Here is a 27,473-nt window from a genome sequence, read left to right as displayed (position 1 = left end):
CCCTGGTGTTCAGGTTTCTTGCATTTTCTTAATTTTCTTGCACCACAAAATCCCACCACCTCCTAAGGAAGATCTCACTTTTCAATGTAACTATTTTCTTGAAGGCTGAAATACCTCATGTTAACAACCATCTGATTTCTTCCCAGTTTCAGGACTTCAAACTGAAATAATGACACATAATACTGAGTAAGTTTACAAAGACATATATAAAAAAGCCTGTTCGTGTAGGGCAGAATCTCCCTGCATTCCCTGTGCCAGGAACTGGGGCACCAGTGCCTGCCCAGCCCCAAACCAACACCGTCCTGCAGCTGCTCCCAGGAGGGCACCTGGCCCAGGATGCAAGCAGGACAGAGGCAGCACACAGCCCAGGTGCTGCACAGGGAGAACTCGGGCACAGGAGCCAGGGCAGGCTCCTGCAGGCTCTGGACTCTGTGCCCAAGCTCACCAATGGCCCCCAGGGCTGCGGGCAGGGCCCCAGCCTGGCGATGAAGGCAGCTGGAACGGCAGCGATGTGAAAATACAGCGTTTTACTGAGCACCCAGACACTCAGAGAGCGGGAGCAGCCAGGAGGGGCTCCCAGCTGAGCTGGGCATGCCTGCAGCACTAGCTCCTCTTCCTCTTGCCCGGGGGCAGCGCCCCGCCGTCCTCATCCTCGCGGGCGCGCGGCCGCCGCAGCTTCCTCCTGCTCCCTGCCAGAGCCACGGAGCTGCTGTGGGGACAGAACACAGGGACACGGGTGGGCACGGCCCAGGCAGCACACGCTGCTGCTGTGCACAGTGCGCACGTGCTGCACACCTACGTGCTACAGGCGACGGGAACCAGGGCATGGGTTGGGTGGGAAGGGACCTTAAAGATCATCTCACGCCACCCTGCCATGGGCAGGGACACCTTCTGCTATCCCAGGGTGCTCCAAGCCCTGTCCAGCCTGGCTTGAACACTTCCAGGGATGGGGAGAGAAATATTTCTCTGCCTTCTCATTTGAGGAAGGTGACAGCACCACAAATCATCCCATAGCCCCAGAGCCCGCTGGAACAGGGTCATCACAATGCCTCTCCTTCTGTCCCCAGAGACCAGCTTGGAACCCAAGGAACAGCAGCAACCTCCCAGATTCCTTGTCCATAACTGAGGACAACCCCTGGCACTGACAAAACCATAGGGATGTTCTATCAGAGAAGGCAGTTTGGGGCACAGCCACCTGGAAGCAGGATGAGAGGTTGGTCAACGTTACCCCCAAAGGAGGGCTTGGGCCCTGCAGCCCTGCCAGGCACTCTCCTCATTTATGGACAAAGTATTTGCCACAGAAAACTCAACAACTGTTTTATTTTTAGTAACAGTTAATTTTAAATAAAAAAATTCTTAAACTAGCTGTATGTAAATGAAGCAGCTGATTTCCGTCATTCAGCCTTGGAGCTTAAAATTCCACATAGTGTTGACATGAAAGATGCCACTAATCTGTCAACAGCTTTTGCTAATTAAACATTCCTTTTAAGTGCACTCTGTTTTATACCATCTGCTAGGCTGAATCCGTCCTGCAGGGACTATTCATTTGTCTTAAAGTGGGAATTCACAACTGAAAATAACAATGGACAACTCTGAGATGCTCAATGCACATCTGCTGCCTGCCACCAGATACACACCAAGATACAGCAGCAACAAGTTGTGTTTCAGGGCTGCACCACGATGGAAATGGCTCTCCTGCATCCCTGGGAGCCCCAGCCATGGCCAGGCTGGTCCGTGTGAACCCCAGCAGGCAGATCCAGCTGGGTTTGGTGCTGGCACTGAACCCACGTTCCCACAGCACCGAGGGGCCTCCTGCACCCACGGCCCCTCCAGCTCCCCCAGCCCCTTCACGTGGCTTTTCATGTGGGAAACACAGACACGATTCAGACGTGCAGACACTGAGATTTTAACAACCAAGAAGTGCTCTTCTAACCTCAAACAGAAGTAAATCAAAACAGATGCTCAATTCCAGTGGGTTCAACTTGTCAGCCTCACCTACAGCTCTGTCAACAATGGAATCTTCAAATGTAATAGAAGATCAGATTTAATTTTCCATAACAAAGCAGTCTCTTCTTTTTTTTTAAATTAAAATATATAGTTATATATCCCTTAGAATAAAGATATTCAATTGGGCATCTGTGGATTCTTGGAGCACCCAGGGATCATTTTTCAAGGATCCACATACACTGACCAAATTGTGCTTCCCAGAACTTTGGGGATTCTTCAATAATCTGACCTTCCTGAGGCATTTGCTTCTCCAGGATTCCACCAACTGCAAGCTACAGACCTGAACCCACCCAAGGACTTCAGCTCTTGGCTCTCCTACTCACCTGTCAGAGGACGCTGAACACGTCTCAGACCCTTCTGTATCTGCCAGAATGTCCGAATTGGTGCTGAAGGGGAAAATAAAATGGATGGAAATTATTTCAGCAACACCTACAGCAATGCAGGGCTCCACTTGGCAATGGAGCAGAACCCCTGGATGAGACAAATTCCTCCAGTACCAACAGCAATAAGAAATAACTCTGACCTACAGCACAGCCCAGCAGCTTCTGTCTCACTTCATTTTCAGTTATCCCTGGGGTCTCATTATCATTATTTAACACACAAGACAGTTCTATGTTTATGTATGTTAGGTGGTAACTACACCACCTCTGTATTCTCAGGCACCAGAAAGTTTCTCTGGAGAGGATCTGCAAGACGTCTTGGGGGGAAAAGTGTACCTTCTTTTTTTCAAGTCTCTCTTAAATAAATCAGTGTGACACAAAATTTCTGTAAGACAGCAGGATTTTTTCACCCTTTCCCATTTTGTCTCCCCTGTGAAGTGAGAGTCCTCAGCTGTCACTGTGGCGATAACTACAGAACCAACAGGAATTTGGCTGGACAAACAACACCAGGTTAGAGTAACCTCCAACACATGCACATTCAGTCATACAGATAAAAAGGAAAAAGATACCAAAAATGGATGGGAAACGTTTTGAAAGTCAACCTTGTTTTTACTCTCAGAATTAGAAGCCCATCAAAAGCTCATTTTCGGTGCACGAAGTGGATGCCCAGGGAATGAGTTATCATCATATTTCCAAACCCCACTCTGATGTTCCAGTTGCACTTTAAAAAAGAACTGGGGAGGACACAGGGCTATTTGTGTGCTTTTAGTCCCCCAAAATAGAAAAAGAACAGGTTTGAGGCCCGAACATGATGTACTTCCCTGCCTTGAAAACTGCAGCATTTATCACCCGCCGCGTTTGTCACCGCAAAACAATAAAACTGCAGAAGTCTGGCGAACGTTCAAACCAGTAATGTGCGTTCAGAATTCACATGTGGAATCCATGGTCTGGGCCTACCAAGCTTTTTTAAAACCAAGTACAAAACGTCCTGGAGCGAGTTCCACCTTTGGCCTACACATGGAGCCATGCAGGGGCCCTTGACGCCACAGCCATGGGTCCCCAGAGAAGCCAATTAACTCCTACGCGCTAATTGCGGTGAGAGGCTGAGGAGCTGCAGGAGCTGTGCAAAGCTGAACTCCCAGCTGGAGCCAACAGCCCTTTGCTCAGGATCCCTCCCAGCATGGCACTGCCCCACGCCAGCCTCTCAGTGGAGCAGCAGCTCTGCATCCCGCTCTGCCAGACATCAGCCTCAGTTACTGAGCCCAGGCAAGGCTGCCTCTGGAGCTCAGGCCATCACACACCTTTCTGGCACATGCCAGGGGACAAACGTGTTCGAAAATTTAAAAAAATATCCTCAAATATGCCACGGTTGAAAAAAAATTCTCAAAAACCACTGTCAACTAAACAAAAGCAACTTTGACCACCAACTGAATTTGTATTTTAAATTAACTTTTTCTTCCCCTGAAGAAAACTCCTCCCTCTTCTTAGCATCAAATGATTAGTCCTTAAACTGAAGATTATGAATTAAATAAGAGAAAGAGCCACCTCATTCTGAAAGGTTTTTTCTATAAATTTTAGCTCAGAGAGGCCAAAGAGATCACAGAATTTAGAATTTTTGTTTTGTTAATTTCTCCAGTGTTTTCTGCCTTTTCAATGCTTCAGAGGTATCTATTTACATTGCATCCAGGCACAGCAAAACACCCCTTCAGACTTCATTCAGACTCCAATTCAAGACAAATTCCCACAACAGGTCTTCTGTCCTTTTCTTAAGTGAAAGTCACTGATCTCTCCCACAATTTTACAGATCATTTCCAGATGAGTCAATTTTTAGAGCCAAAACTATTAAAGTTCTTCATGTGAACTGCTCAAGATGCAGCCAGCACCCTGTGGCAGGGTGATCCTGCACTTATTCATGCCTCCATGTTGGGAAAATGCATCTCCAGTGATTCAGGCATTGTCCCACTCCATATTCCTGCAGAACTGGATCCCCTGATCCCCTACAGTCAGTTCAACCAAGAGTCAACTCTTCCTTTCTTGACCATCAGTTGGATTTGACTTCCACCACCCCCCTCTTACATTTAGGATAAACATACCACCCTAAAATAGAGAGAAAAAAAGCTGATGTAAGTGTGAATGACATGTCTTGCTCTGAAACTGAGAGGAGCAAACAGTCCTTTGAATTGGTTTATTTTAAGGCAGATTAGGTTCCTCCTCCTCCTCGTGTGAGCAGCCAGCATCCTCCCATCCATCCATCCATCCATCCTTGTGCTCTGGCCCAGGCTCCAGGCACGTTCTCCCTCAGCGCTGGCACAAGAGATGAGCTCCAGCTCTTTACCAATGCCATTTGGAGGTGAACGCCCAGGAGTGAGGGCAAGCAGCTTTCCCCCTCTTGCAATCCTGCCTGCACCTTGTCTCCCTGCAAGGAACGGGATGAGCTCACTGCTGGAGCAGCCAGGCACCGTGCCATGTGCAAGATGAGCTGTGCAGCACAGCATCTTCCACGGCTTTCCAGAACCTGCTCTTCAGAGCACGTGCCCATGGCTTTGTGCTCCTGTCCCTGGCTTTCCAGAACCTCCCCTTCAGACCACGTGCCCATGGCTTTGTGCTCCTGTCCCTGGCTTTCCAGAACCTCCCCTTCAGACCACGTGCCCATGGCTTTGTGCTCCTGTCCCTGGCTTTCCAGAACCTCCCCTTCAGACCACGTGCCCATGGCTTTGTGCTCCTGTCCCTGGCTTTCCAGAACCTTCCCTTCAGACCATGTGCCCATGGCTTCGTGCTCCTGTCTCTGGAGAGGCCTGCCAGCCTTGGCTTTGCCCAGGCCCCCATGGAGGGCTCTTGTCCGTACCACACCCTGCACAGGTTCCACCACCTTGCTGTTTTCCTTGACTCTCTCCAGGCTTTCTCAGTTTTCCATGGCCCGCTCTGCAGCCCGAGAAGATACCTCTGAGGCTGTTCCTTGGGAAAAGGGAAAGATGTGCTGCATCTTGCTGAACTGCTTCCCTCAGGAGTCCGGCAGCAGCAGGATGTGGTGGCTGAAGCACCAGGAGCACTCCCTACCACAACTCCTGCTTCCAGGGCTCAGAGATGTCCCCAGCCCAGGGAATGATGTCCTCCTGGACACAGCCTGTGTGTGAGAGCTTCCACCACGCACATCAGAGGCCACCAGCTGGCCCTATCTGACAACCACCACCAGGCCTCACAGCTCCTGGCATTTGTTACAGCTCAAAGTTTTGGGAAGAAAAGTATGACTCAACAGCATAGCAGAAAAGTATCATCATCCTTTCACAATGAACCCGTATCTGAGGCCAAAACTCACAGATCAAACACTGTGATACAAATCATCGCTGAGCCAAAGCAGCGCAAGATTTATTAAGTAAAAAAGTCCTGAAGATCTATAAAAGGCAATTATTGCACTGATCAACACATTTTCATACACTTCTCTCATGTGACAGCGATGGCCAGGGCGCAGGACAGCACTGCCTCCAAGCTCAGGCTGCGGCAGCAGCCCAGAAGAGCTCACACAGCATTTCCAAGCCCTCCATCCTGCCAGCCTTGCCAACCCATGCCACCCATTCCAGAGGGGTGCTGCCATCCAGTGCACTCCCATTTCTACCTCTTCTGCTGATGAACTAAAGCCCATATTGTGTAAAGCACATAAATCCAAGGATAAGTGACCTGCTAAACCCAGAGCTCAGATCCTGATCAATGGCTCCTAAACTCACTGCCAAAAAGCCCCATTTATTGCAAATGGGGCCCCTTCCCTGGGCATGAATCCCTCCTGGCAGACAGTGCAGGCTCTGGCTATTCCAACAGCACGGGGATTTATTCAGGCTGTGGACACAGCACTTTCCCACCAGGATTTCAAAATTCTGACTGTGTTTCAGCACCTCAGACACGGCCAGTGCTGGGTTCTGTCTGCTGCTCAGGTCTCACTCTAGTCATCAAGAACCAACACTTGTGTTGAACACAGTTGTAAGAAAAAATAATTTGCTTAAAGAACTGCGTATTACCCCCATTATATAAAACACTTATAATGGAATATTTCCTTTACATAGCTCATTAACTGGCTTATCATTGTTCCTCCTAATTTATTTTCTGATTTTCCTATTGTTTAAGCAGTTGTGTAAAATTTGGCTTCAGTCCCAGCAAGCCAAGGAATTCCACAGGACTATTCATATGGAGCCCTGCAGTCCTGTGGAAGCCCTGTGCAACCGTGGCTTCAGAGCTTTGAAAAATGACCCTTTCAAAGGCATGGCTGTGTCTGGGTGCTTATCTGTAACACGCAGTTTGCTCTCTGGGTGGGATCATCAATCTCCCTAGAGCACCAGCATGTTTGGGGCACTGCTACAGCCCCCACGCCTGGCCCGGATCTTTACTCCAGCAGGAGTAAAATTCTCATTTCTTCATTTTAGCACAGACCTTTGAATAATATCAGTTCATCAGTGATTAGTGTACAATGGATGAATTTCTAACCTTGACCAACCATTAGCAAGTATTGACATGAAACTGAAAAGGGACAAACCTCATGAAGGAGAAAACAGAAGAATCACCGATTTCTTTGCAGCATCTTTTTGCAGAACAAACACTTCAACTCCGACTTGTGGATTGTTCTATTACATTCTATATGCTACTCAACATTTTCATTTTGTTTTAATTCATCAATACAACAGCCCTCCATTTAGAAGTGCCCTCCTTGCAGGAACACAGCATGCAGATTTGGAATTCCAAATATATTTCCAGTTTTGACATTTCAATGCAAAAAAACATTTACTCTTGGCAAAGGATACCCTCTCGTTATCAGAAAAACACAAGCCTCAGAAACCCATTACTTGAAACAATACCACAATACTACTAAAACCATCAACATCTAAATCATTCTTGTTTGGTTTCTGCTGGATTTATTTCACTACAATTAACGAAATCCCAGCCCCATGGTGGGACAGTGATAAAGTGAAGGCATTGCAAAGGATTAAGTGGCTCCTACATGTACTGTAGCTCCCTTCCTAACGCGAGGGAAGCCCAGGAGCAGGTGCAGGAGCTGTGAGCCCAGGTGGTGCCCATCCTGTGAGCTGGGTGCCTGCCCTGCCCCAGCACTCAGCAGCAGCAGGGCTGCCCCACTCACCTGCATGTTGAGCCAGAGGACAGCGAGAACTCAGGAGAGGATGATCTCTGCCATTGCCTCGAGCCATGAGATTCATTCCTTTGGCCATCAGGAATTTCTGATTGGAGTGCTTGGGCTTTTCCAGCTGTGGGATCCTCTTCCCCAGGTTCTACCAAGTGGAAAGACATAGATGAGAATGAATGATAATGCAAAATACTATTGTTGAGGATTCTGCAGCCTAGAGATAAGATTTTCAAGAAAAAATTAAGTTATAAACATTTAAATACCAACATCTCATTCCCACATACTTATTTTCCAAAACTTTGACAGTTTCAAAGGTTGAATTTCTTTTCATGTACATTTAAAAAAAGAAACCAACCAAGAACTCCCTGAGAACCCGAAATGTTTCGCTGTTGAGTTTCAAACACAAGGAGAGAAATAAAGGGTGAGGAGGTGTTACACATTTCATAAGATGGAACTTTATTTCAGAAATTAGCAAGCACTTCATGAGTGCTGTTGGCTGCTTGTGCTTCAGGCCCTACATCAGACAGCTTGAGCTCTGAGTTTCACAGACCAAGTTAACAGGCTTATTTCCAGTTGTGATTTACTTCCTTATGCAGCTCAGACAAGGTCAGTGCACTGACATTTCCATTTCAACGGGAAAAATAATTTCTAGGCAACACAACAGGCAAAAATTGAAAATCCTTCCGCTGGTTTTTGTGTCAAGTGTTTCGTTCAATGAAAAGATGAACAGTTCTCTGAACAGAGACCTTCTGCCCCTCCAAAGAGAAAACAGACACAGGTTAAAAATTCCGGTATGAGAAGACAGACTGCCCTCATGCCATAGCCACAAACATTTGCAAGGGAGTTACTTCACTGAAAAACCCCTCAGGACACGAAGCCTCTGCACACCATCTCAGTGATCACTGATTCTGGCAGTCACAGACACCCCTGGCCCCAGCCCACACTCAAACCACGCTGACCTCTCTGCCCCTCCACCAATGGCTGGGACACAAATGGCCAAGCAGAACTTCAGTTAGAGTGAGGAGGGGCTTCACAGTCTTTGGATTCAGCTCAGCTTGCCCTTTCTCTGCTGCTAACAGGCAAAATTAAATATCAGGGGCATATTTTTGTCTGCTGAAAACAACCAGCAGATCCCAGTGAGTCGGTTGTCCAACTAATGAAACACAACTCTGAAATTAGCAGGGTAAAAATAGCAAAGGCCTGTGCAATAATGCAGCTCAGCACAGTTAATATTTATTGAATCAAATTATTTAGCACCAATATATATCAAATCCTTATGGCGCCTTCCCCTTAGACAAAGCACAGCCCCATGTTTAAAAGTTATAAAGACTGGGAAACATATTTTAAACTTAAAGATGAAAAGCAAGATGACGTAAATCAGGAACGGATGATTAAAATGTCACCACAAACAGAGTGAGGTTAAATTACATCAACAGGAGAGGCAATAGGAGAGATGGAGGAGGAAATTAAAATAAACGAACAAACCAACAAAACCCCAACCAAACCAAAGATCTCTTTCAATTCTGTACAATTCCACCACTTCCACAAGAACACAAAGCAAGTGGGTAAGGAATGCAGACAAAGCCTTGGCTTTACCAGCTTACCATCAGGCCATTACTGCCTTCTTCCTTGCCCATGCTGTAATTCCCAGTTTAATACAAAGGTAATTGCTGTTACAAGGAACCAAGAGCAAACAGGCCTTAGGCATCTGTTCCCTCCCCTGTAAATCACCTTTTTGCTTTTTCAGTTGTTTATAAACAGTCATCTGAGTGCAGATGTTTTGCATAAAACTGAAATTCCAAGGATTATTGGAAGCTCAGAGAACAAACTGTAAGGGCAATTGTGCACGTTTGCCAGAACCAAATGAGGTGCTGCACATTCTGAAAATTATGCAGAATGATACATCTGATTCAAGAACAAGAACAGATGAAAGACCATTTCTTTGGGAATCCAGCACTTCTTAGTGTGGTCCAAGAGGGGACAATATGAAATGTGACTGACCTGCAGCTGCTGGCAGCTCTTTGACAGCAACCTCCTCTTTGTTTTGAGCACTTTCTGCTTTCCTCTCACCCATTTTCTTCCACCGTTTATTTACTTGATCCACCAAGAACTTGAATTCACTTCTGTGTTTGTTTCCTGAAAGGAACAGAGCATCAGTGAGCACCCCCACAGGACTGAGGTATGGCACCAACACTGCAAGGATGTGAACAGAAATGGACACCAACAACTGAATTAAAAGCATTTTTGTTATGGCAGAGGAAAACCAACCCAGCACTGAGATACGTCCCACTTTCTATTAAGGATCCAAATCTGTGTCTGAGCTGTTACAGAGCTGCCCACAGCCCAGCACAGATGAGCACTTCAGGCTCTGTGTCACGCCCATCACACTGCTGGGACTCAGATCCTTTAAGTAAGTTAATAATCCAAATACTCTCTGCACTTTCAATCACATTTTAAGCACTCCTCTGGTGCTCAGCCAAAGCAATGGAATTGTTTAAGCTCGGTAGTGCAAATGCTTTAGTGAGAGGCTGGGCAAATGCCCGGTGTCCTCAGCAGGATGCTGTGGGTCACCTCACTGAGCCTGGCCAGCAGGGAGGGACCCAGGGCCAGGGGGGGACAGCCAGGAGTGGCTCAGGGAACAGGGACAGGAGCAGAGGGAACGGCTCGGGCTGGGCTGGGCAGGGCCAGGCTGGACACCAGCAGGAACTGCTCCTCAGAAAGGACTGTCCAGCACTGTGTCACCTCCCTGAGCAGCCCACTCCAATGGCTGAGCACCCTTCCCTTCCATTTCATGAAGAAATGCTTTGATGTATTCCATTATAAAACATCAAGTCCTGCCCCACACAAGGAAACAGATTTGACACACAGTCCCTTTCCCTGAGTAGCTGAAAACACCACATAAGGCCAAAAATTCTGTTAATAAAAAGCAAGTTCTGTCCCAGATGTCGTGTCTGAGTTGCTGCACTCTCATTACGGAATTCCTCTGGCACTTCAGTTTTTCCAGCATCACTATCTTTTGTTGTGCTGGCTCATGGCAGAACTACAAAGCTTTCTGAAAAGAAATGTCCTGGCACACAAGCAGTGCTCAGCTACACTGTAAATCACTGTGGTGCTGAAACGACACCCCAAGCACATCCCACCAAACTGCAGCAATGTAAACCAGCCCCAGACAGAACGACAAATATTTAAACACAACACAAAGCAGCAGACCTCCAAAGACCATGGCAAATGAAAAGATTTAGAAGCAGAAAAGGCAACTAAATAATTTTTTTTTCACAGATGTATCCCCTTTCCTGTAGACTTTTTAACTCTTTAAATAGAGACCACAAAAAAAGCAGAGTGGGCTGAGGGTGTCCCTGAGTCCTGTGGGGCAGAAGGAAATGACAGTGGCTCTGAGTGCCAGGCAGAGCTCCCATCCTCAGGTTTATCAAGCCAAAGTATTAATTGCTATTTCATAAACAGCAAAAAAATGCCAACAGTGCAATGTGCAAATTGCCAAGAGCCCAGGGAAATGCAAAGAAGCAGAAAAAAAGCGTTTTCTCCCAAACAGTTTGTTCTGCCTTTCCCCAAGGCTGCTCACAGCCCCAGTGTGTTTTTTCATATGGAAAAGCAGAACAAAAATATATTTGAGGGTTTTTATTCACAATTTACACCAGAGTTCCTTTATTCATTCAGCTGGGAATTAGGGTCTGGAGTGCAAATGCTGTAAAATAAGAGGAAAAAAAAAAGCTTCATTGTGTAATAAACCTTTTTAAAGCTTTAAAGTCCATCTGTTTTACAGTGAAATAATGGCATTTGATAAGAATTCTTTAATCACAAACTGTTTTTGAATTTTAACATTCAGTTCTTTTTTCATGCTTATGATTTCTTCCTTATTATGAGAAATAATTACCTGAGACCATTTATCATTTGCCTCTTTGGTCAGTATTTTTTATTAATTTTAAAACCATATCTTCCCCTTTTTCCTATTTTTTTTTAACTTCTCAATTTTCAGTTAACCTGCTTGAGACTATCAAGATCTCAAAGCGATTAGTCTTGTAGCCAGGCCCTTTTAGCAATCTAAACTCAATCAAATACCTGTCTTTGAAAAATTAAGACAGTATTTAATATATTTTGTTCTAAATGTGTACAACAGGCCAAGAAAACGAAGCCAGGAGCAGGAAGGCCTTTCAGAGCAGCTCTGCTGCAGAGGGTTCCCAGTGGCCACACAACTGCACATCCCACACCCTGCTCTGTTTCCATGGCCAGCAAACACGGCAGCACGCTAAGAACAAAGTGCATAAATAGAGAAGCCTCTGGAGGCAATCAGTGTGTGTATTTCAACTCAAAGGAAAAGAAGGGAGATTTAAAAGCAAAATGAAGTGAAATTTGCATGTTACTTACGATATTCAGTGTGGATCTCATCTATTTCTTCCTCTGTCTGGTCCTTTGTGAAGGTCAAGCTCTACAGAAATCACACAAATGTTTTTAACATAAATAAAAACATATTAAAGCTGCAGACTTTGAAATTACAGACTTAAAACTGGAAGAAGAACTGTTTGTTTTCCCCCCCCAGCTTTCAGTACCTCATCACATTAATCCACATTTCCAGAACATGTCCACAGTGTCCTGCCCTGCTTCCACCGAGTCACCAGGACCAAACAGCCCATGTAACACTCAGCATATTGTATAAATATAAAATATTCCTACCACCGTGCAGCAAACAGGCTTCAGAAGTCACCAAAGTATCAGATGTCATGGGAAGAGAACAGGCGCCCTTGCCAATACGGAAGCATGGAATTTGCTAGCTAAATCCTAGAGAATTCTAGGAAGCAAAATATTCCCCACACTGCCATGAAGGGTCAAAATCTCCCAGCATGGCCAAGGAGAACTTAACTCAAGAATTTTTACTGCAGTCAAAAATTGCTCCTACTTAAAGGGTTTGGGCATAAAGCTCAGCAGTGCACCCAGGACTGCCACGACAAACGTGTGGTGTGAGAAAATCAGGTTCACTACAGGATGCTGAATGTGAATTCTAATATGCAAGCTGGGAATTCCCACAATAAAGCAAGAGGCAGACATTTCCAGTGCCCTCTCTGCAGTTTCTGCTGGCCACCCCTCTGTGAGAACCAAGAGCAGTCACTTACATTTTCACCAGGTTTATTACACTCTAGCTGAACCCGAATCTTCTCATTCTTTTCCAGCTCTTTAACAACCTCTGCAACTGTTTGGAAATACAAGAAAGGGATCGCTGAAACAGGAGCTGGGTAATAAAAAGCTGTAACAGCACAGATGAAGCTACCCTGCATTTAAAACACAAACAGCATTAGCCCTCCGAGAGGGAAAGCTCAGAGTCCAATCCCAGGCAAACGTGCTGTCTTTCCCCATCCCACCAAACCTCCCTCCTGCACACAACAGTGCTTGTGGCACACAGGCTGCCATTCAGAGAGATTTTTCATTTTACACTGGATGTTTCACTGGAACACACAATAACTGCATCTACTGTTTATGTTACTTTGTCCCCCAAACCACCTTCCAGGGCAACAGAACCATGTGCAGACTCACGGGGAAAGCTCACAGAGGAATTACAACCAACTTCACCAATTGTCAGACACATCCAAAGCCTATAAACAACATAACTGTAACATTTAACTGGAGCCACAGCTATGCAGAACCCTGCACAGTTTACTTTGACATTTACTTCTACAAATCTCTTTCTGCATTTCATCATCTCCACAAAACTGCCAAGCAGCTGTGGGCAGTTATTAAAACAAACACTTCACCACACAGTGAAGCAGGCAGAACAAAAGTTCATTAAGCTGTGAAAGAATAAAACCTGCTCCAAACTGGTTTAAGCACACTCCAGGAATTTGGCACCTGGGCTTCCTCAGAAGCTCAGCTATTGGTGTTCCACAGCGACCTCAGGCTCCCTGCCACCACCCAAAATGCACGTCTGCATCTTAAGTGTGGCCTTAATAATTCACCCTTTGTGCACAGGCTCTGAACACAGGAGGGGTTTGGCATTACAGGGCACAGGCTCTGAACCCAGGAGGGGTTTGGCATTACTGGGCACAGGCTCTGAACGCAGGAGGGGTTTGGCATTACTGGGCACAGGCTCTGAACCCAGGAGGGGTTTGGCATTACTGGGCACAGACTCTGAACACAGGAGGGGTTTGGGCACAGGCTCTGAACACAGGAGGGGTTTGGCATTACTGGGCACAGGTTCTGAACACAGGAGGGGTTTGGCATTACTGGGCACAGGCTCTGAACACAGGAGGGGTTTGGCATTACTGGGCACAGGCTCTGAACACAGGAGGGGTTTGGCATTACTGGGGAGAGCAGCTGGAGTGCACACCTCACACCCAGCACTGTTCCTGCCCTCTGGGTGAGTAGGCAGAGGCTGGGTGCCACTCCATCCACCAGCAGCACTGAGTGTGGGCTCAGCCCGAGTACCCCCAGCAGGTTAAAGCAGCATTCTGCACTGGTCTGATTTACCAAGATAAATCCTTCCAGCTCCACATCTCCAGCAGTCAAACCAGTGTTAAGCTACCCCGAGAGCCAGCAGAAGGGGAAACGCAGGCTGACGGTGTGGGATGGCAGCAGCCTCCCTGCAGCCTGCCACTCACCAGATTTGGGGTTCAGGGAATCACACTGGGCGTTGTACATGTGCACGAACTCCTGGTGCCTCTTGATGAGCTGCTGGCGGGTCCCAGAGGTGGACAGACCGTGCTCCTTGAGCTTCTTCCTCAGGTCCCGATCCGACAGCAGGTTATAAACAACTTTGGACATCAGCTTCCTTTTGTGGTCAGAACTGCCACAGGAAAACAAGAGACACTGTGTTTAATTAATACTCCTAGGAAAATCAAGCTATTCACAGTTACTTACGGGTACATCACCCACTCAGGATAACGTACACATGAAAGAACATACACATTGGGTTTTCCACCCCTGTGCTGGCCATGGCTCACTTGAATCAGCTGGAGAAATATTAAAAGTATTAAAACATCAAGCCAAAACTCAAATTAGGAGATTTTTCAGCTTTCTGGAGAAATGTCTTTGAGAAAAATAGTCATGCACCTGAAGGCAGCAGTTCCCAGCTAACAGAAGGGTAGTTTGGTGATACAGAGACATTAAAGATAAGTAACAGTGCTCCCAGAGGAATAACATCTAAATCCAAAATTTACTGCTTTCCACTGCTTTCTGTCAGGACTCAACATTCCTGGCACAGCTGGGGAAAACATCTTAATTACAGGAAACTGCCAGAGAAAATTCAAGTCCTAGCACAACTTTTGTCACCTAAAATTAGCAGAACATTTCCTCCTGTCAAATTAGCTCAGGCTGCCCTACACCTCCTGGTGAGATACTCTCAAACCAGAAGAAACAAAGGGGCCAAAATCCATCTGCAGCCTTACTCATCCTTCTGCAACTGCAGTAATTCATAGAGGAACAGCATTTAATTAGACATTTTTCTTTCTGCAGCAAAATAAAGCTCAGCTGCATTACTCTGGATTAGAGAGCAGTTAACAGCTTTCCACTGTGAAAATGATAGATTTATTTGAAAACTATTCAGCACTTTCAACTTATCACATTGAAAATTTCAAGGTTAAAAAAAAAAAACTTACACAAAAACTGTCAATAATTCATTTACTCTCATCCAGCCCTGTAGCATGGCTGGTAAACAGAAGATGGATTACCACAATACACTCTTCAGGGAAGCTTTTTTCAGATTCTTTTGGGAAATATAAAAAGTTTCACTGAATAATTAAAGTAAATCTTTTGAAAGTCCTACAGAAGCTTGGTGTGTATTCCAGCTCACCAGCAGCATGACCTAAAGCGTGCTGACAGCTCACAGGAAAACACCTCACAGCAGGTTCAAATCCTGATGCTGGTTGGGTTTCCCCACGCTTGAGAAGCACAGTTACCACAGCCTGGGTTTCTAATGGAAATTAAATCTAACATCAGATTTCAATACCCATTTACCATTTTTTTCATCTTCAAAGTCCTTTAGCTTACAGACTGCACTCTAAGCATGACTGGAAAAAACAAGAGCTTTAACATAAAATTACTTTCTAATTCAAGTTTCAGGGGAATTGGGAAAACAAGCATTGAAGTACAAATCCTCCCAGTCCTTCAGTCTGATCAGTCAGAAATAACAACAGCCTAAATTTCTGCTGTAAGTAAAACAAACTGAAACTCCACTTCTGATGTGAATGTGGTGACCATGACCAATGCTGGGGCAGGGGCACAAAGCCAAAGGAATGCATTAATCTTATGGAAATCGAGATCTTCAGGAAACCTCAACAGCCCCACAGAGAGGAAAGAAAGGTGCAATTTTTATTCTTTAACTTGACAGCTATTGAAGAAAATGTCTCTTGGCACACCTGAACCGAAGGAAGCAATTCCTCCACCAAATGAAAAATGGGAATCAGTGTTATCTGAAGGGAATTTTAATGCCAGGGAGCAGAAAGGTGACAAGAACAACGCACAGACTAAGCTCTCCCTGTGATGAATTTCTTAAAGCATTGGCCACTGTTTTCTTGCCACTAAAAGCCAAAGAGTAATTGAGCTGGCAATCCACACTCTCTCTCAAGGGGGACAATCCCCACAGTGATTCCAGAGTGCTGCACAGTGCAGGGAAGCCAGAAACAAACACAGAGCACCACTGTGACACCCCAGCAGCACACAGCCCCCAGCCCAGCAGTGCTCACACCAGCCACATGCATATGGAGCCCTCAGAGCTGCTCCTCACCTTCGCAGGCTGTCCTTCTTCTCCCCTCTGGTCAAGCAGCTGTCCAGATGCTTGTTAATATATTGCTCCAGAATAGCAACCTCACAAACAGGACATTCCACTGAAAGCAAGGGAGAAGGTACTTACTAGTGTGGATGTAACAGCAAAGAGGGAATGTTCTCCTCTAAAACAAAACTAACAGTTGGGATAGTAACAAAGCACATCAGTCCTGAGCTGTTACTGTCCTGGAAGGTACATCTGAGTTCTCAGAGCAGGAACAAATAGCACTAAACCCTCTCACTCCAAGTGTTTCACAAATACTGCCTGACCAACTACTTGGCATTTGTGGAAATACTTTCCATGTGGTGCATGCTTAAAGCTTCAAACAGATCATAGAATGGGAAGCAAGCGAGAGTTTTAATTGCTCAAAAATAAACAAGCAGTAAAATTTCACGTGGGTTTTAACTTATCAACACAAGCAGGTCTGATGTAAAACCGCGACAGGTTTCCTGTGGCTCCTTTCCTGGTCGTGGTACCTCTTTCAGCAGGATCCATCCAGCTAATGAATACACATGAACTTCAGAGTTCCAGATGAATAAATCATTACACAAAACAACAGCTAAATTTGAACTAATAAGAACCAGGGGTGTACTCCTACATGGTGTTTTGTTTTAATTTAGGCTTTTAGCTAGGTCAATAGGATGGCTGCCAGCACATCAGAACTAAGAGGATTCTGCCATTTTATTGTGGTTGATTGGTATAAATGAGCTTTTTCATGCTTCAAAGTAAATTCACTTTAACTCTCTAGAATTACAAAGAATAAAGCAGACGACTCTCTTGGAGAGTGTGGAAACAAAAACATTAACAGAACTGCTGCCATGCTCATTTTGAGTTCAGGCTCACCCCTCAAACAACAAACACATTATAAAATAACCTGCTCAAGGATACAAGAGCAGAATAAATGCCAGTGTCTGTCTAGTCATTAGGGGGAAGGAGAAGAGAAATTACTTCATTTTTACTAAGACTGTTGCACAACTATTGTTTTTCTGTGTTGTTTCTCAAAGCAAAGGAATCCATAAGCACTGAATTCCATTTAACTCCTTGGCAGCAGCTCAAGCTTTTTGTGAAGAACACACTTGGAGCAGAGCTGTCCCACACGAGCAGTGATGTGAAGGCAGCACGGGCCAGTTAAAGGGGAAGGAGCTGAACTGCCAGCAGAGAGCAGAACCACAGGAGAAATGGATGAGTGCCACGTTGTGAGGGCCCTCTAACACATTCAGCAGCCACACGAGGGGGAGAGAGCAGGACACAGCCAGAAATCAAACACCTCACCTTTCTTGTCTCCTTTGAGCACAGATGTAGAAGGCTTTTCATGACTTTGGGTGCAGCCAGGAATCTCCTGTGCAATCACTTTGCTGTCTTTCCCACCAAGCTCTGCAGAAGCGCTGTGTAGGTCATGGTGCTCCTCAGTTTTGCAACTCTTGTGACCAGTCCATGGCAGGCCCCCTGCCTTCATGGAGGTGCAGACTTTGTCCTTGCTCAAGGAGCTGTCAATGGCTGGCGCCTCCCCAGCGCCTGGCTGAGAACCAGGACTCTGGAGGCTGTGGGCTGGGGGAGACGGAACCGGGGGCGCTTCCAACACCAACCGCAACAGCTGCTGCCTAGGAGCACCAGAGAAAGCAGAGCTAGCACACTGCACGTGTGAGGAACCTGAAATCCTGCTTGCCAGCACACGCTCTCACTCTTCTGCCTGTGAAAACGCTGGCACTGAGGGCAAAAGAGCAGGGAGCAGTCCCACACTGGCTTCTCCCACAATGTGGCTTTTTGGGCCCATGAGCAGCTGGTGATGACATCTCACAGTCCCACACCCCAGGGACAGGAGAGCCAGGGCACAGCAGACACAGCCCTGGCATAGCCCTGGGCTCTCTGACAGAACATTGTCACCTGCCCCCCTCCCTCAGCACCAGAGTGAAGCACCCAAATTTCTCACTAACCACAGAAACTCTGACAGGTGTGATTGGAGAGATTCGGGCAAGCATGACTCAACTAGAAGCTCATCCATCACTCAGCAAGCCCAGAGAAAGCACACAGTGATGGAAGGGTCCTGCCTCTGCCATCTCACCTGGGAGCGGATCCTACGGCAAACATCAGTTCAAAAATCTCTGCATATTGTGTATGGTCTCAGCATCATCTGTGATACTCTCAAGAACTGAACGGACTGCTAGGAGCTCTGAGCTGACAGAATTTTACCTTCCTGGCACAAAGCAGTAACTGCAGCACAGCTGACAATGCTCAGTTTATGAGCAGAGCAGTGTCCTTCCCTTTAAAGGCTGAGCAATGAATCAAGCAGGTATCAGAACAGCCACTACCCAAACCCTCCTGCCAGACCCTCAGTCACTGAGATAGGGCAGGGAGGTAAAAAACACCTGTTTAACCAAAGATGGATGGTTTCTAAACATCCTCCCCACCAGCATCCTCCTTCTGCTTCAACAGCAGCATAAACAGCTTCCCACCTTTTTCCTTCAGATCTGTAACACCCACAACAACTAAGTGTCCTTCATCAGGCCCCTGGTTCCCATTTTACAGTCTGTTTACTTCTCTCTTGCTGAAGCAGCAATGAAGCAGAGTTGTTGGGAATCTAAGGCTTCCACATAAATAAATTCCAAGGAAGAGACAGAGCTGTGAATCTTCCTAGGAAGAACTCACACAGAACAGTCCCAACGGCACTAAAAGCAATGTATCTCCTTGAAATTCCTGCTGCATTCCTGCTCAATCACTGTATCAGCAATGACAGCACCTGCTCTCTCCAGCACCCAGAGTCGATGTGTTTATTCCTCTGACTCACTACCTGTTGAGTAACCCTGACTAGGAAACAGAGATAAACTTGACAGTAAAAACATTTTTCTTCCTTATGTACGAAGAAAACCAGAGATTCTTTTCAGCAAACACTCCTACTTTTCTATTTAACAAGGTGATGCAGAAACTGACAAATTTTCTCAAAATAATCCGTTTAGTAGAGGGCAATGAAATCAATTCTTTACACTTCACACAAACCTTTACCTGTTATGTTCAAAGATAGCGGCCTCACTGCAACTGATAAGAGAAATCTTCATTAAGGTCAGCTCGTGCAAATACTGCTCCTCATCTTTCTCTCCTGGCCCGGCCAGAGCCATGAATTCTGCCCCAGAGCACAGACAGGTGAGGGAACAGCAAAGTGCTGATGGCAGTGCCCCCAGGCTCCTGCCCTGCTGGGGCCAGGGTGTGCCCTCACAGGGCAGTGCCCAGCCACAGCCACAGCAGCCTGCCCAGCCTGCTCCTCTCCCTGCACACACAAACTCCCACGGCCATAGGGAAGCACAGGACAGCCCCACTCCCACTGGGAGCCCACCCTCTGCACTCCCACACATCCCCACACCATCCTGCACACACCAACGGTGAGCAGAGCACAAACGGGATCAGAGCTGGGTCTGCCTGGAATGATTCCCATTCCCTGCAAACACCCCATCCAGGGTGCACACACCTAATGCTGAGCAGAGCACAAACGGGATCAGAGCTCAGTCTGCCTGGAATGATTCCCATTCCCTGCACACTCTGACCTTGGAGCACAGCTTTCACTCTGCTAACTGCCACCAACATTACCATTTGCTTCCCCTCCAGGCCTGACTTAAGAAATGGGTTTGCACTTTGTGAAATGCTGACAAGATTTAAGGCCTCATTTTCATAAACATCAAACTACCCAAGGCTCAAAGTCCAGTTAGAACATACTTGATCTTTCAAACATACTGAGCCCTTCAACCTCTGGACTGTGGATTTGTTTCTGGGGACAGCCAAGGGGAGACAAAGCAGATGGAGAAGGAGGGGGCAGAGAGAAGACCTGTCCTGTTCCAACATGAGCAGGACAGAGAGCAGCGCTGCTCTGACTGAACGATGCTCGTGCCCTGGGACACTCAGACAAGCCGTGTCCCCTCAGCTCAGGGCACCTGCAGCCCTGGACACCACACTGCCCACTGCCCACACTGCCCAGGGCTCTGTCCCATCACAGCAGCCAGCAGGGAGCCTTTCCCACCCAGCCCCTGCCCTGGTTCCCTCCAGCCAGCCCAGACTGGAATCCACAGCCCACCCATCAGCTCACGTGAGAAATTGATTGAACTCCAAGTCACAAAAGGAAAGGTTATTGAACCACTCTCACTGGTAAGATTTATACTGATCCATTAAAGCAGTCCAAAAAAAAATTAACATTTAAGATTCAATATCATAATGGATCCAAGTCAGCACTACTTGTCCCCCACAAAATTAGACATTAACAAAAAAATAGTAATCCATTTATCACTAGGGAGCACCAGAATTCAAGCTGAAACAGGAGAACTGTAGGATTTAAATTACTCAAATAAATCAATTAAATCCAGTAGTGGTCATATAGGAGATTAGATCTATCTACATTCTATGATCTTCATCAGAGAAAAATTCTCTCATGAAACAAAGCCATCAACTGAACTATGCTTCTTGTCACTTACGAAGCCAAGACTCTCATTGACTTCCAGCTCCAAGTTAATTTCAGAGAAAAAGATGGAAGTGCATTTGTCTCGTACAGAGACAGGAACACCCACAGAATTCCCAGCAAATCACTGAGTAGCTTCTCATCAAAAGAAAACAGATAATACCAGGAATTTCATGTATCTACTGATGTATCATCGCTGATACATGTTGTGATACTGTTGTGATATGTTACCAAGTCATATTTATTCTGTTGTTCCTGTCTTTTAAAGGAATGTGAAGCTCAAAAATGAGTTCATAACAAACAGAAAAGTAGCTAAGAAATCAAGCTGAAAGCACGGCACTCCATTACTTTCCTTACCAAAGAAAACTCGCGTTTTTAGTCTCTCAATACCTACATTTGTTCTGGCCAGTGACTTCAGCAAAAGAATGCTCTTGCAAGGTGACCATAACCACTGGACAAAATCCTTCTATTCAGAATCTCCTCTGCACACATAGGAAGGATCCTGAAGAAAATCTTTACTGCTACTGTTTCCCCCAGAGAATCCTGACATGTCTGTTGACTTCCTACCCATTGGCAGGGACTGTAACTTCCAGAGCAACCAACCAGAAGCAGAACCAAAATAAGCCTGTAAAACCTCCACATGACTCGAGTGTGCAGCACCCTTCAGCCAGAACACTGCAGGATTTTCCCAAAGTGTGAGCATTCATCCTGGACAACGCTTCTGTGGCACCACAATTGATTTGCTCAGCTCTCACACCACCAGCTCTCTCCAGGGCTCACACACAGTCACACCTTGCCAGCTGCCAAACCAGAGAGAGCAGCTATAAATTACATCAATACCTTGCAGAGTTAAAGCTCTTCACTAGATCGTCTAAAATCCGGTTGTTTTTCAGGTCAGATTCTGAGACTGCCTACAAAAGAAAGAAAGAAAAAAAAAAAAAAGAAAGAAAAAGCAAAAAACAAAACTAAAACAAACCTAAACAAACAAATATTCAAATGCAGTGAAAAAAGCAAGTGCCCACAACATGTTCAAGTGATCAATAATTTGCTTCTTGGCTCCATGCCTCAACTACCCCCACTAAAGTGCTACAGAATTAAGATGCTTAAAGGGTAAACACCTCTTCCCCAAAAATATCTCATATTAAAATAACTGCCTGAGAATTTCAGACTCGGATATTAAGGCAACAGGTAAAAACAAAGCATAAAGCTACAGAAAAAAAGCCCATTGTGCTCAGGCTCCCACAATGGTTTACTGCACACAGGTCTCATAATTTTGAAAACCAAACCAAAATATCCTCTGAAGGTGGTAAGAACCTTAAGCAACAAAGCATGAAACCTGATGAAGGGAAATGTTAATCTTCTGATTACAGAATGAAAATATTAATTATGAGATGCCTTTGTGCATTCAATTCATTCTTTTTAAACAATTCCTGATTTTTACCTTATAGCAACTCTCTCTGTTCTTCTTTTAAACAAAGCCTGTATTATTTTTTTAATTTTTAATTTGAGATGAAATGGAGCCACTCACATACAGAAAATACAGCACTTATGTTTCAGCACTGCTGGTTTAAATGATGGACTATGTTAACAAATTAACATTAAATGTTTTGTGACAGATTGTACACACAGCCCTGAGCCAAGCCCTAGGCCTGATGCTCCATCCCCTTCTGCCTGCACTGAGAGGAGCATCTCTGGAACAGGAGAATTCCAGATGCACTTTGCCCATGCAATCAGAACTGATTATTTGGTGTGGTCCAAAGGGAAAAGCTCCTGAGATTTGCCAAAAGATAAAAAATAAACTGAGGGGAAAAAACCAAATCAAAACCACGCTTACCACACAGCATGTTGGACACTGGGTTTTGTAGGACAAAGACTTGCGGATACAAAGGGAACAATCTGGAAAAAGGAAACATCATTTTAAACATGATTCCAAATGCAGTTCCACATCCTCGCTCGTGTATTTCCTTGTACAATACCTGCAAGCTATTCCACAACACACAAATATTGAAAACACACTATTTTTATATGGAATTGAGATTATCATTGTTGCAAAACAATCTGTATTTTATGCAAACATGTTTCAACATCAAATATCAGCTCCTCCACCTAAAGCTGATGTTTGCTGCCTTTTGTTCCCCAGTGCAAGAAACCCCTCATCAGCCCCCACCACTAGAGCAGTGGTTGCACTGCTCACCCCCTCACCATGCTGGGTTTTTGACCTGACTGATGCTGATCACTTTCACCTTCCTGCATAGCCCCAGACAAATGCACAATCCCCTTTTTTCCCCAGGCTCTTCTGCCCCTTTCCACAACAATACCAACTTGTTGTTGAAAGAAGAGGCTAAAAGGGAGGGGAGACAGCACTGAAATGCTGAGAGACAGCCTAATGCCACCTCCCCATGCCAGGGTGCGGGGTGGTGAAACATGCCCCACGGTCACAGTAAATTTCTGCGTTTGTTACACTTTGTCAGTTTCTCTTTAACGGCCACCTCAGGATTTTAAAAGTCTCATCATTCTCCAGGAAAACACTCCCTCACTGGATCATCATGGCTCAGAGTCTCAGCACTAGCTCCTGGAAGAGATCTGCATTGCATTCACCCTCTGGGACTGCATCGGAAAAGCAGCAGAAGCATTAATTAATCTCAGAATGGTTTGGGTTGGGAGGGACCTTAAAGCTCATTTCATCCCACCCCCTGCCATGGGCAGGGACACTTCCCACTAGACCAGGTTGTTCCAAGCCAAATCCAACCTGCTCCAATGCACCAATTAACACTTAAAACCACAAATCCATCTAAATGCTCAGTAATTACTACATACATAGTAAGAAGTGAAATATAGTGAGAAACCCATAGAGAAACAAACGAATAGGAATGAAGTGGCAGATCCAGGCTGCCAGCCCCAGCCCCCATGGGCCAGCCCACGTGTGCACTGACTGCTGCTTGGAGCCACGGTGCCCCAGGCAGGCTGCTCCACCAGCAAGTGAAGAGAATTTCCACGTTTGTGGCTCCCCACACTGGCTTCAATGGTGACAGCTTTGCCAGACTAAACTAAACTTCACTGCCAAACTACAGTGTCCCCCTTCACGGAAGGAAGTGCTACAGTTTCTGAACCAAACAATCACAAGCATTTATTTTAACATGAGAAAAGGCAAGGTACTTCCCTCCTAATCTGGCTTCAGCAAAGCACTTGGGGCCAGGTTCCAGCAGATATCTCCCAGGGCAGACAGAGCAGCATGGAAAATTTGAGCTCTTAATACTCTGCACATAGAGCTTTGCATTCGTACCACCCTCAATATGTTAAGAAAGATATTTAAATGCAGAATGCCAGACGCCACATGTTTGTATTACAGCAGGAACTACATAAGGGAAGGTTCCGGCTGTTTCCATCTTGCAAAGCTCCTCCCAGCTTCCATGGCAAAGAGAATCATAGAACCCTGAGACGGTTTGGGTGGGAAGGGACCCTAGAGCCCACCACTGCCACTGCTGCCATGGCAGGGACACCTCCCACTGTCCCAGGGTGCTCCAAGCTCCAGTGCCCAGCCTGGCCTTGGGCACTGCCAGGGATCCAGGGGCAGCCCCAGCTGCTCTGGGCACCTGTGCCAGGGCTGCCCACCCTGCCAGGGAAGCTTCTTCTGGATCTCTCATCGAGCCCTGGGCTCTGTCCGTGGGAAGCCATTCCCCGTCGCGCTGGTACTCCGGGCCCTTGCAGCTTCTCTCCACGTTTGCTGCAGGCTCCAGCGCCTTCTGTCTGCCAGGCGGAACAATCCCCGCTCCCGGCCTCTCCCCGCAGACAGACAGACAGACACACACACACACAGCCCGCCCGCACTCACAGCTGTGCGAGCACTGCGGGATGATCACAGCGATGCTGAAGTAGTCGAAGCAAATCCCGCAGCGCAGCAAGTCATCCACGGCCTGCAACGAGAGCAGCGTGAGCGGGCCGGGCCGGGCCGGGCTGGGCGCGGCAGTGGGGGCGAGCGGCACCGCCCGGGACCCGGCCCGGGACCCCCGCCCGGCTCCGCACGCACCTTGAGCGGGGCCAGGCCGGGCGGCCAGGCCGGCTCCAGCAGCGGCATTGCCAGCGCCATCGCTGCCGCCCCACGGCCCCGCTCCGCCGCCAGCGGGCCCCGCGCACCCGCGCGCTTCCGGCCGCGCTTCCGGCAGCGCCGGGAACCGACGGGAACTGCGGGGATGGGGAACGGGGATGGGAGCGGGAACCAACGGGAACCGCCGGGAACGGGGATGGGAGCGGGAACCAACGGGAACAGGAACTGCCGGGAACTGTCGGGAACGGGGATGGGAACTACGGGGAACGGGAACGAGGATGGGAGCGGGAAGCAACGGGAACCGCCGGGAACGGGGATGGGAGCGGGAACCAACGGAAACAGGAACTGCCGGGAACCGCCGGGAACGGGGATGGGAACTACGGGGCACGGGAACGAGGATGGGAGCGGGAACCAACGGGAACGGGAAGCAACGGGAACTGCCGGGAACGGGGATGGGAGCGGGAAACTGCCGGGGAACCAACGGGAACTACGGGGAACGGGGATGGGAACCAACAGGAACGGGAACTGCGGGGATGGAACCACCGGGAACGAGGATCGGGAACGGGGATGGAGCCACCGGGAACGGCAGCGAAGCGGAACGGCTGAAAGCCGCCAAAGCGGCGGGCAGTGAGTGGTGAGAGCTGAGCGCTCCCGTGGGCCCTGGGCCGGTTCGGCAATGCCGAGCTCGGGGAAATGAAGGCCCGGGGGTGGGATCCACCCGCAGGGGCAGGCTCGGTGCAGCTGTGCCCGCACACCCGGCACGGAGCCAGCCCGGCCGCAGGCGCTGCCCCGCCGCTTGCTGACCCCGTTCCCGGCACGCTTCGCTCTGTTAACGATATTCCTGTTGGTTAAAGTTGCTGCAGTAGAGGCTTTTACACACACACGTGAAGCATATTTAACCGTTTCCCATAATACTCTACAAGACAGCACTACCTCCCTCTGCTTACTTCATGTCACAGGTGTGTTTTAAGCCCTTCACCTTTTGCAGCTGCTGCTGACTCAAACGTGCTCTTACCGGAAAACTCTGTGCACCTGTGCCTGATTTTTCCTATGAGGTTTTTTGTAGCAGTGCAATTTCTGTGTTCCTCCTCCTATCTGAGCTAGTCTGATTTTTGAATCAAGCCCCGCTCCTTCAACTGGCACTCACTCAGTAACACTGATATATATCTGTACAAAGGGTACTCCATGACCCCCATCATGAAGGAGGTCAGAGCAAACCATCACAATGCTCTCTGCTGGCCTTGGGCACTGTGAGCCTCTGAATTTATATATTTGAATGGATCTGATTACTGCCTGCCCCTTGCCAAAAGAGCTAGATTTTACAGAATAGTGTCATTGCCACTTAAGTGCCTGTTCTTTTCACCTTAAAGAATCCATTTCTGCTTTCTCTGTGAGCTGTGACCTAATTAATTAAATTCCTACAATTTTCTGTTCTCTTTGTTCCCTCATGCACAGGGCAGATCTTGGTTCACACATTCTGACAGGAGTTTATTGGATGGGAATGAACTCACCCAGGAATGGGCACAGAGAGTTCATGGGTTCATTTCTGCAGCAACACGTTTATTTTTTGTTTAAGTGGACTGATGAAGAGCAAAGGGCAGTGAATTTACAGCCAAGCACCATCCATACAGACCGCTGCTGAATAAAACACAGTTTAAACTATTTCCACGGTAATAGCACCATATAAAAGAGCCCTGGAAAATCAGTGCTCTCAGCTGGATCCTGCACGCTGCAGAAGCTGGAGAGCATGCACCTGCTCAGGTGCATGTGTGTGAGCAGTGTGTGAGCATTTCCCGTTGGGATGCAGTGCTGGGGCTGCCCCAGGGCAGAGCCACCGCAGGCTCCTTCAGCCCTGCCTGGGGGCAGCAGCAGACCCTCCGTGCTGGGCCGAGCCCCGGGAGCCCTGCCGGCTGGGTCAGCCCTCCTCCTCTGGAGAACACTTCCCGCTGTTTCGCTGGCACTCGGGGCTCCCTGGAGCAGGAATAAACTCCTTTATCTTGCTGAACGACCAAGCTACAACTTGTTATTATACACAGAACACCTCCTCCTTCTGAGCCCCTGAATTACTCGTTTAAATTAAAATACCAGGAGGTCCCAATTGCATTTTCATACACTTGTTGCCCTGTTCTGTTAGCAGAGAAATGTATGGACAAGCTTAGCAGGAAGTGGAGCAGCCTGACACAAAGCAAATCTCCAAAAGCTACTGATTTTCACTTGTGTTGTTGAGATAAAATATTTAAGAGGGGTTTTATATAATTCCTGTCTGGTTGTGCACAAGTTAATAATCTAAAGTGCATTTGTTCCCCGTGGTGCTCAGGGCCTCATGCAAAAATGTTTTTTCCTCCATGCCCCAACAAACAATCAGCTCATCCTCAGCTGCCTTTAGTACATGGATCTTGAAACTAAAACCTAACACTCCACCAAGGTCTGCCTCGTGTGTCTGTGTGTCACTGGACATTCTTCATTACAGATGTACAAATGCACCACAGAAACAAGCCTCCAGACACCAGCATGCAGATTGGCTGAAAAATCAGCAGAAGAACATACTGTACTTAAAAAGAAAATATCAAACCCCCAAACAGAGAACATTTTGAGTTAATTGTTTCTAAGTATTCTCGGAAATTACTTAATATTTAAAGCAGTGGAAAGTTTCTCATCATGTCATTCCCAACTGGAAAGGAGAAGAACCTGAAACCGTGGGTAAAATTGTT

At 47.0% G+C, this 27,473-nt stretch overlaps 1 protein-coding gene across 2 annotated transcripts; it reads right to left on the bottom strand.

The window, feature by feature from the left end:
* Nucleotides 1–509: 509 nt before the first annotated feature.
* On the bottom strand, nt 510–24,971 carry RAD18 (RAD18 E3 ubiquitin protein ligase). Of its 2 annotated transcripts, none has more exons than XM_074550275.1 (13): nt 24,745–24,971; nt 24,550–24,631; nt 22,552–22,613; nt 21,558–21,628; nt 17,552–17,880; nt 16,241–16,340; nt 14,118–14,302; nt 12,639–12,715; nt 11,896–11,956; nt 9,514–9,648; nt 7,510–7,657; nt 2,331–2,393; nt 510–706 (listed from the first exon to the last, which is right to left on the bottom strand). In XM_074550275.1, the coding sequence occupies exons 1-13, from the start codon at nt 24,802–24,804 to the stop codon at nt 604–606; spliced, it is 1,476 nt and encodes a 491-aa protein (XP_074406376.1). In that variant the 5' UTR covers nt 24,805–24,971; the 3' UTR covers nt 510–603. The 2 variants fall into 2 exon arrangements, with proteins under 2 accessions (XP_074406376.1, XP_074406375.1); XM_074550274.1 differs by having other exon boundaries at nt 510–709; nt 24,745–24,967.
* Between the last annotated feature and the right edge of the window lie 2,502 nt (nt 24,972–27,473).

This window comes from Zonotrichia albicollis, chromosome 12 (assembly GCF_047830755.1).
Source record: "Zonotrichia albicollis isolate bZonAlb1 chromosome 12, bZonAlb1.hap1, whole genome shotgun sequence".
In the NCBI taxonomy this organism is placed as follows: Eukaryota; Metazoa; Chordata; class Aves; order Passeriformes; family Passerellidae; genus Zonotrichia; species Zonotrichia albicollis.
The sequence above is the reverse complement of the archived record's forward strand: the minus strand, read 5'-3'. Positions and strand labels throughout refer to the sequence as shown.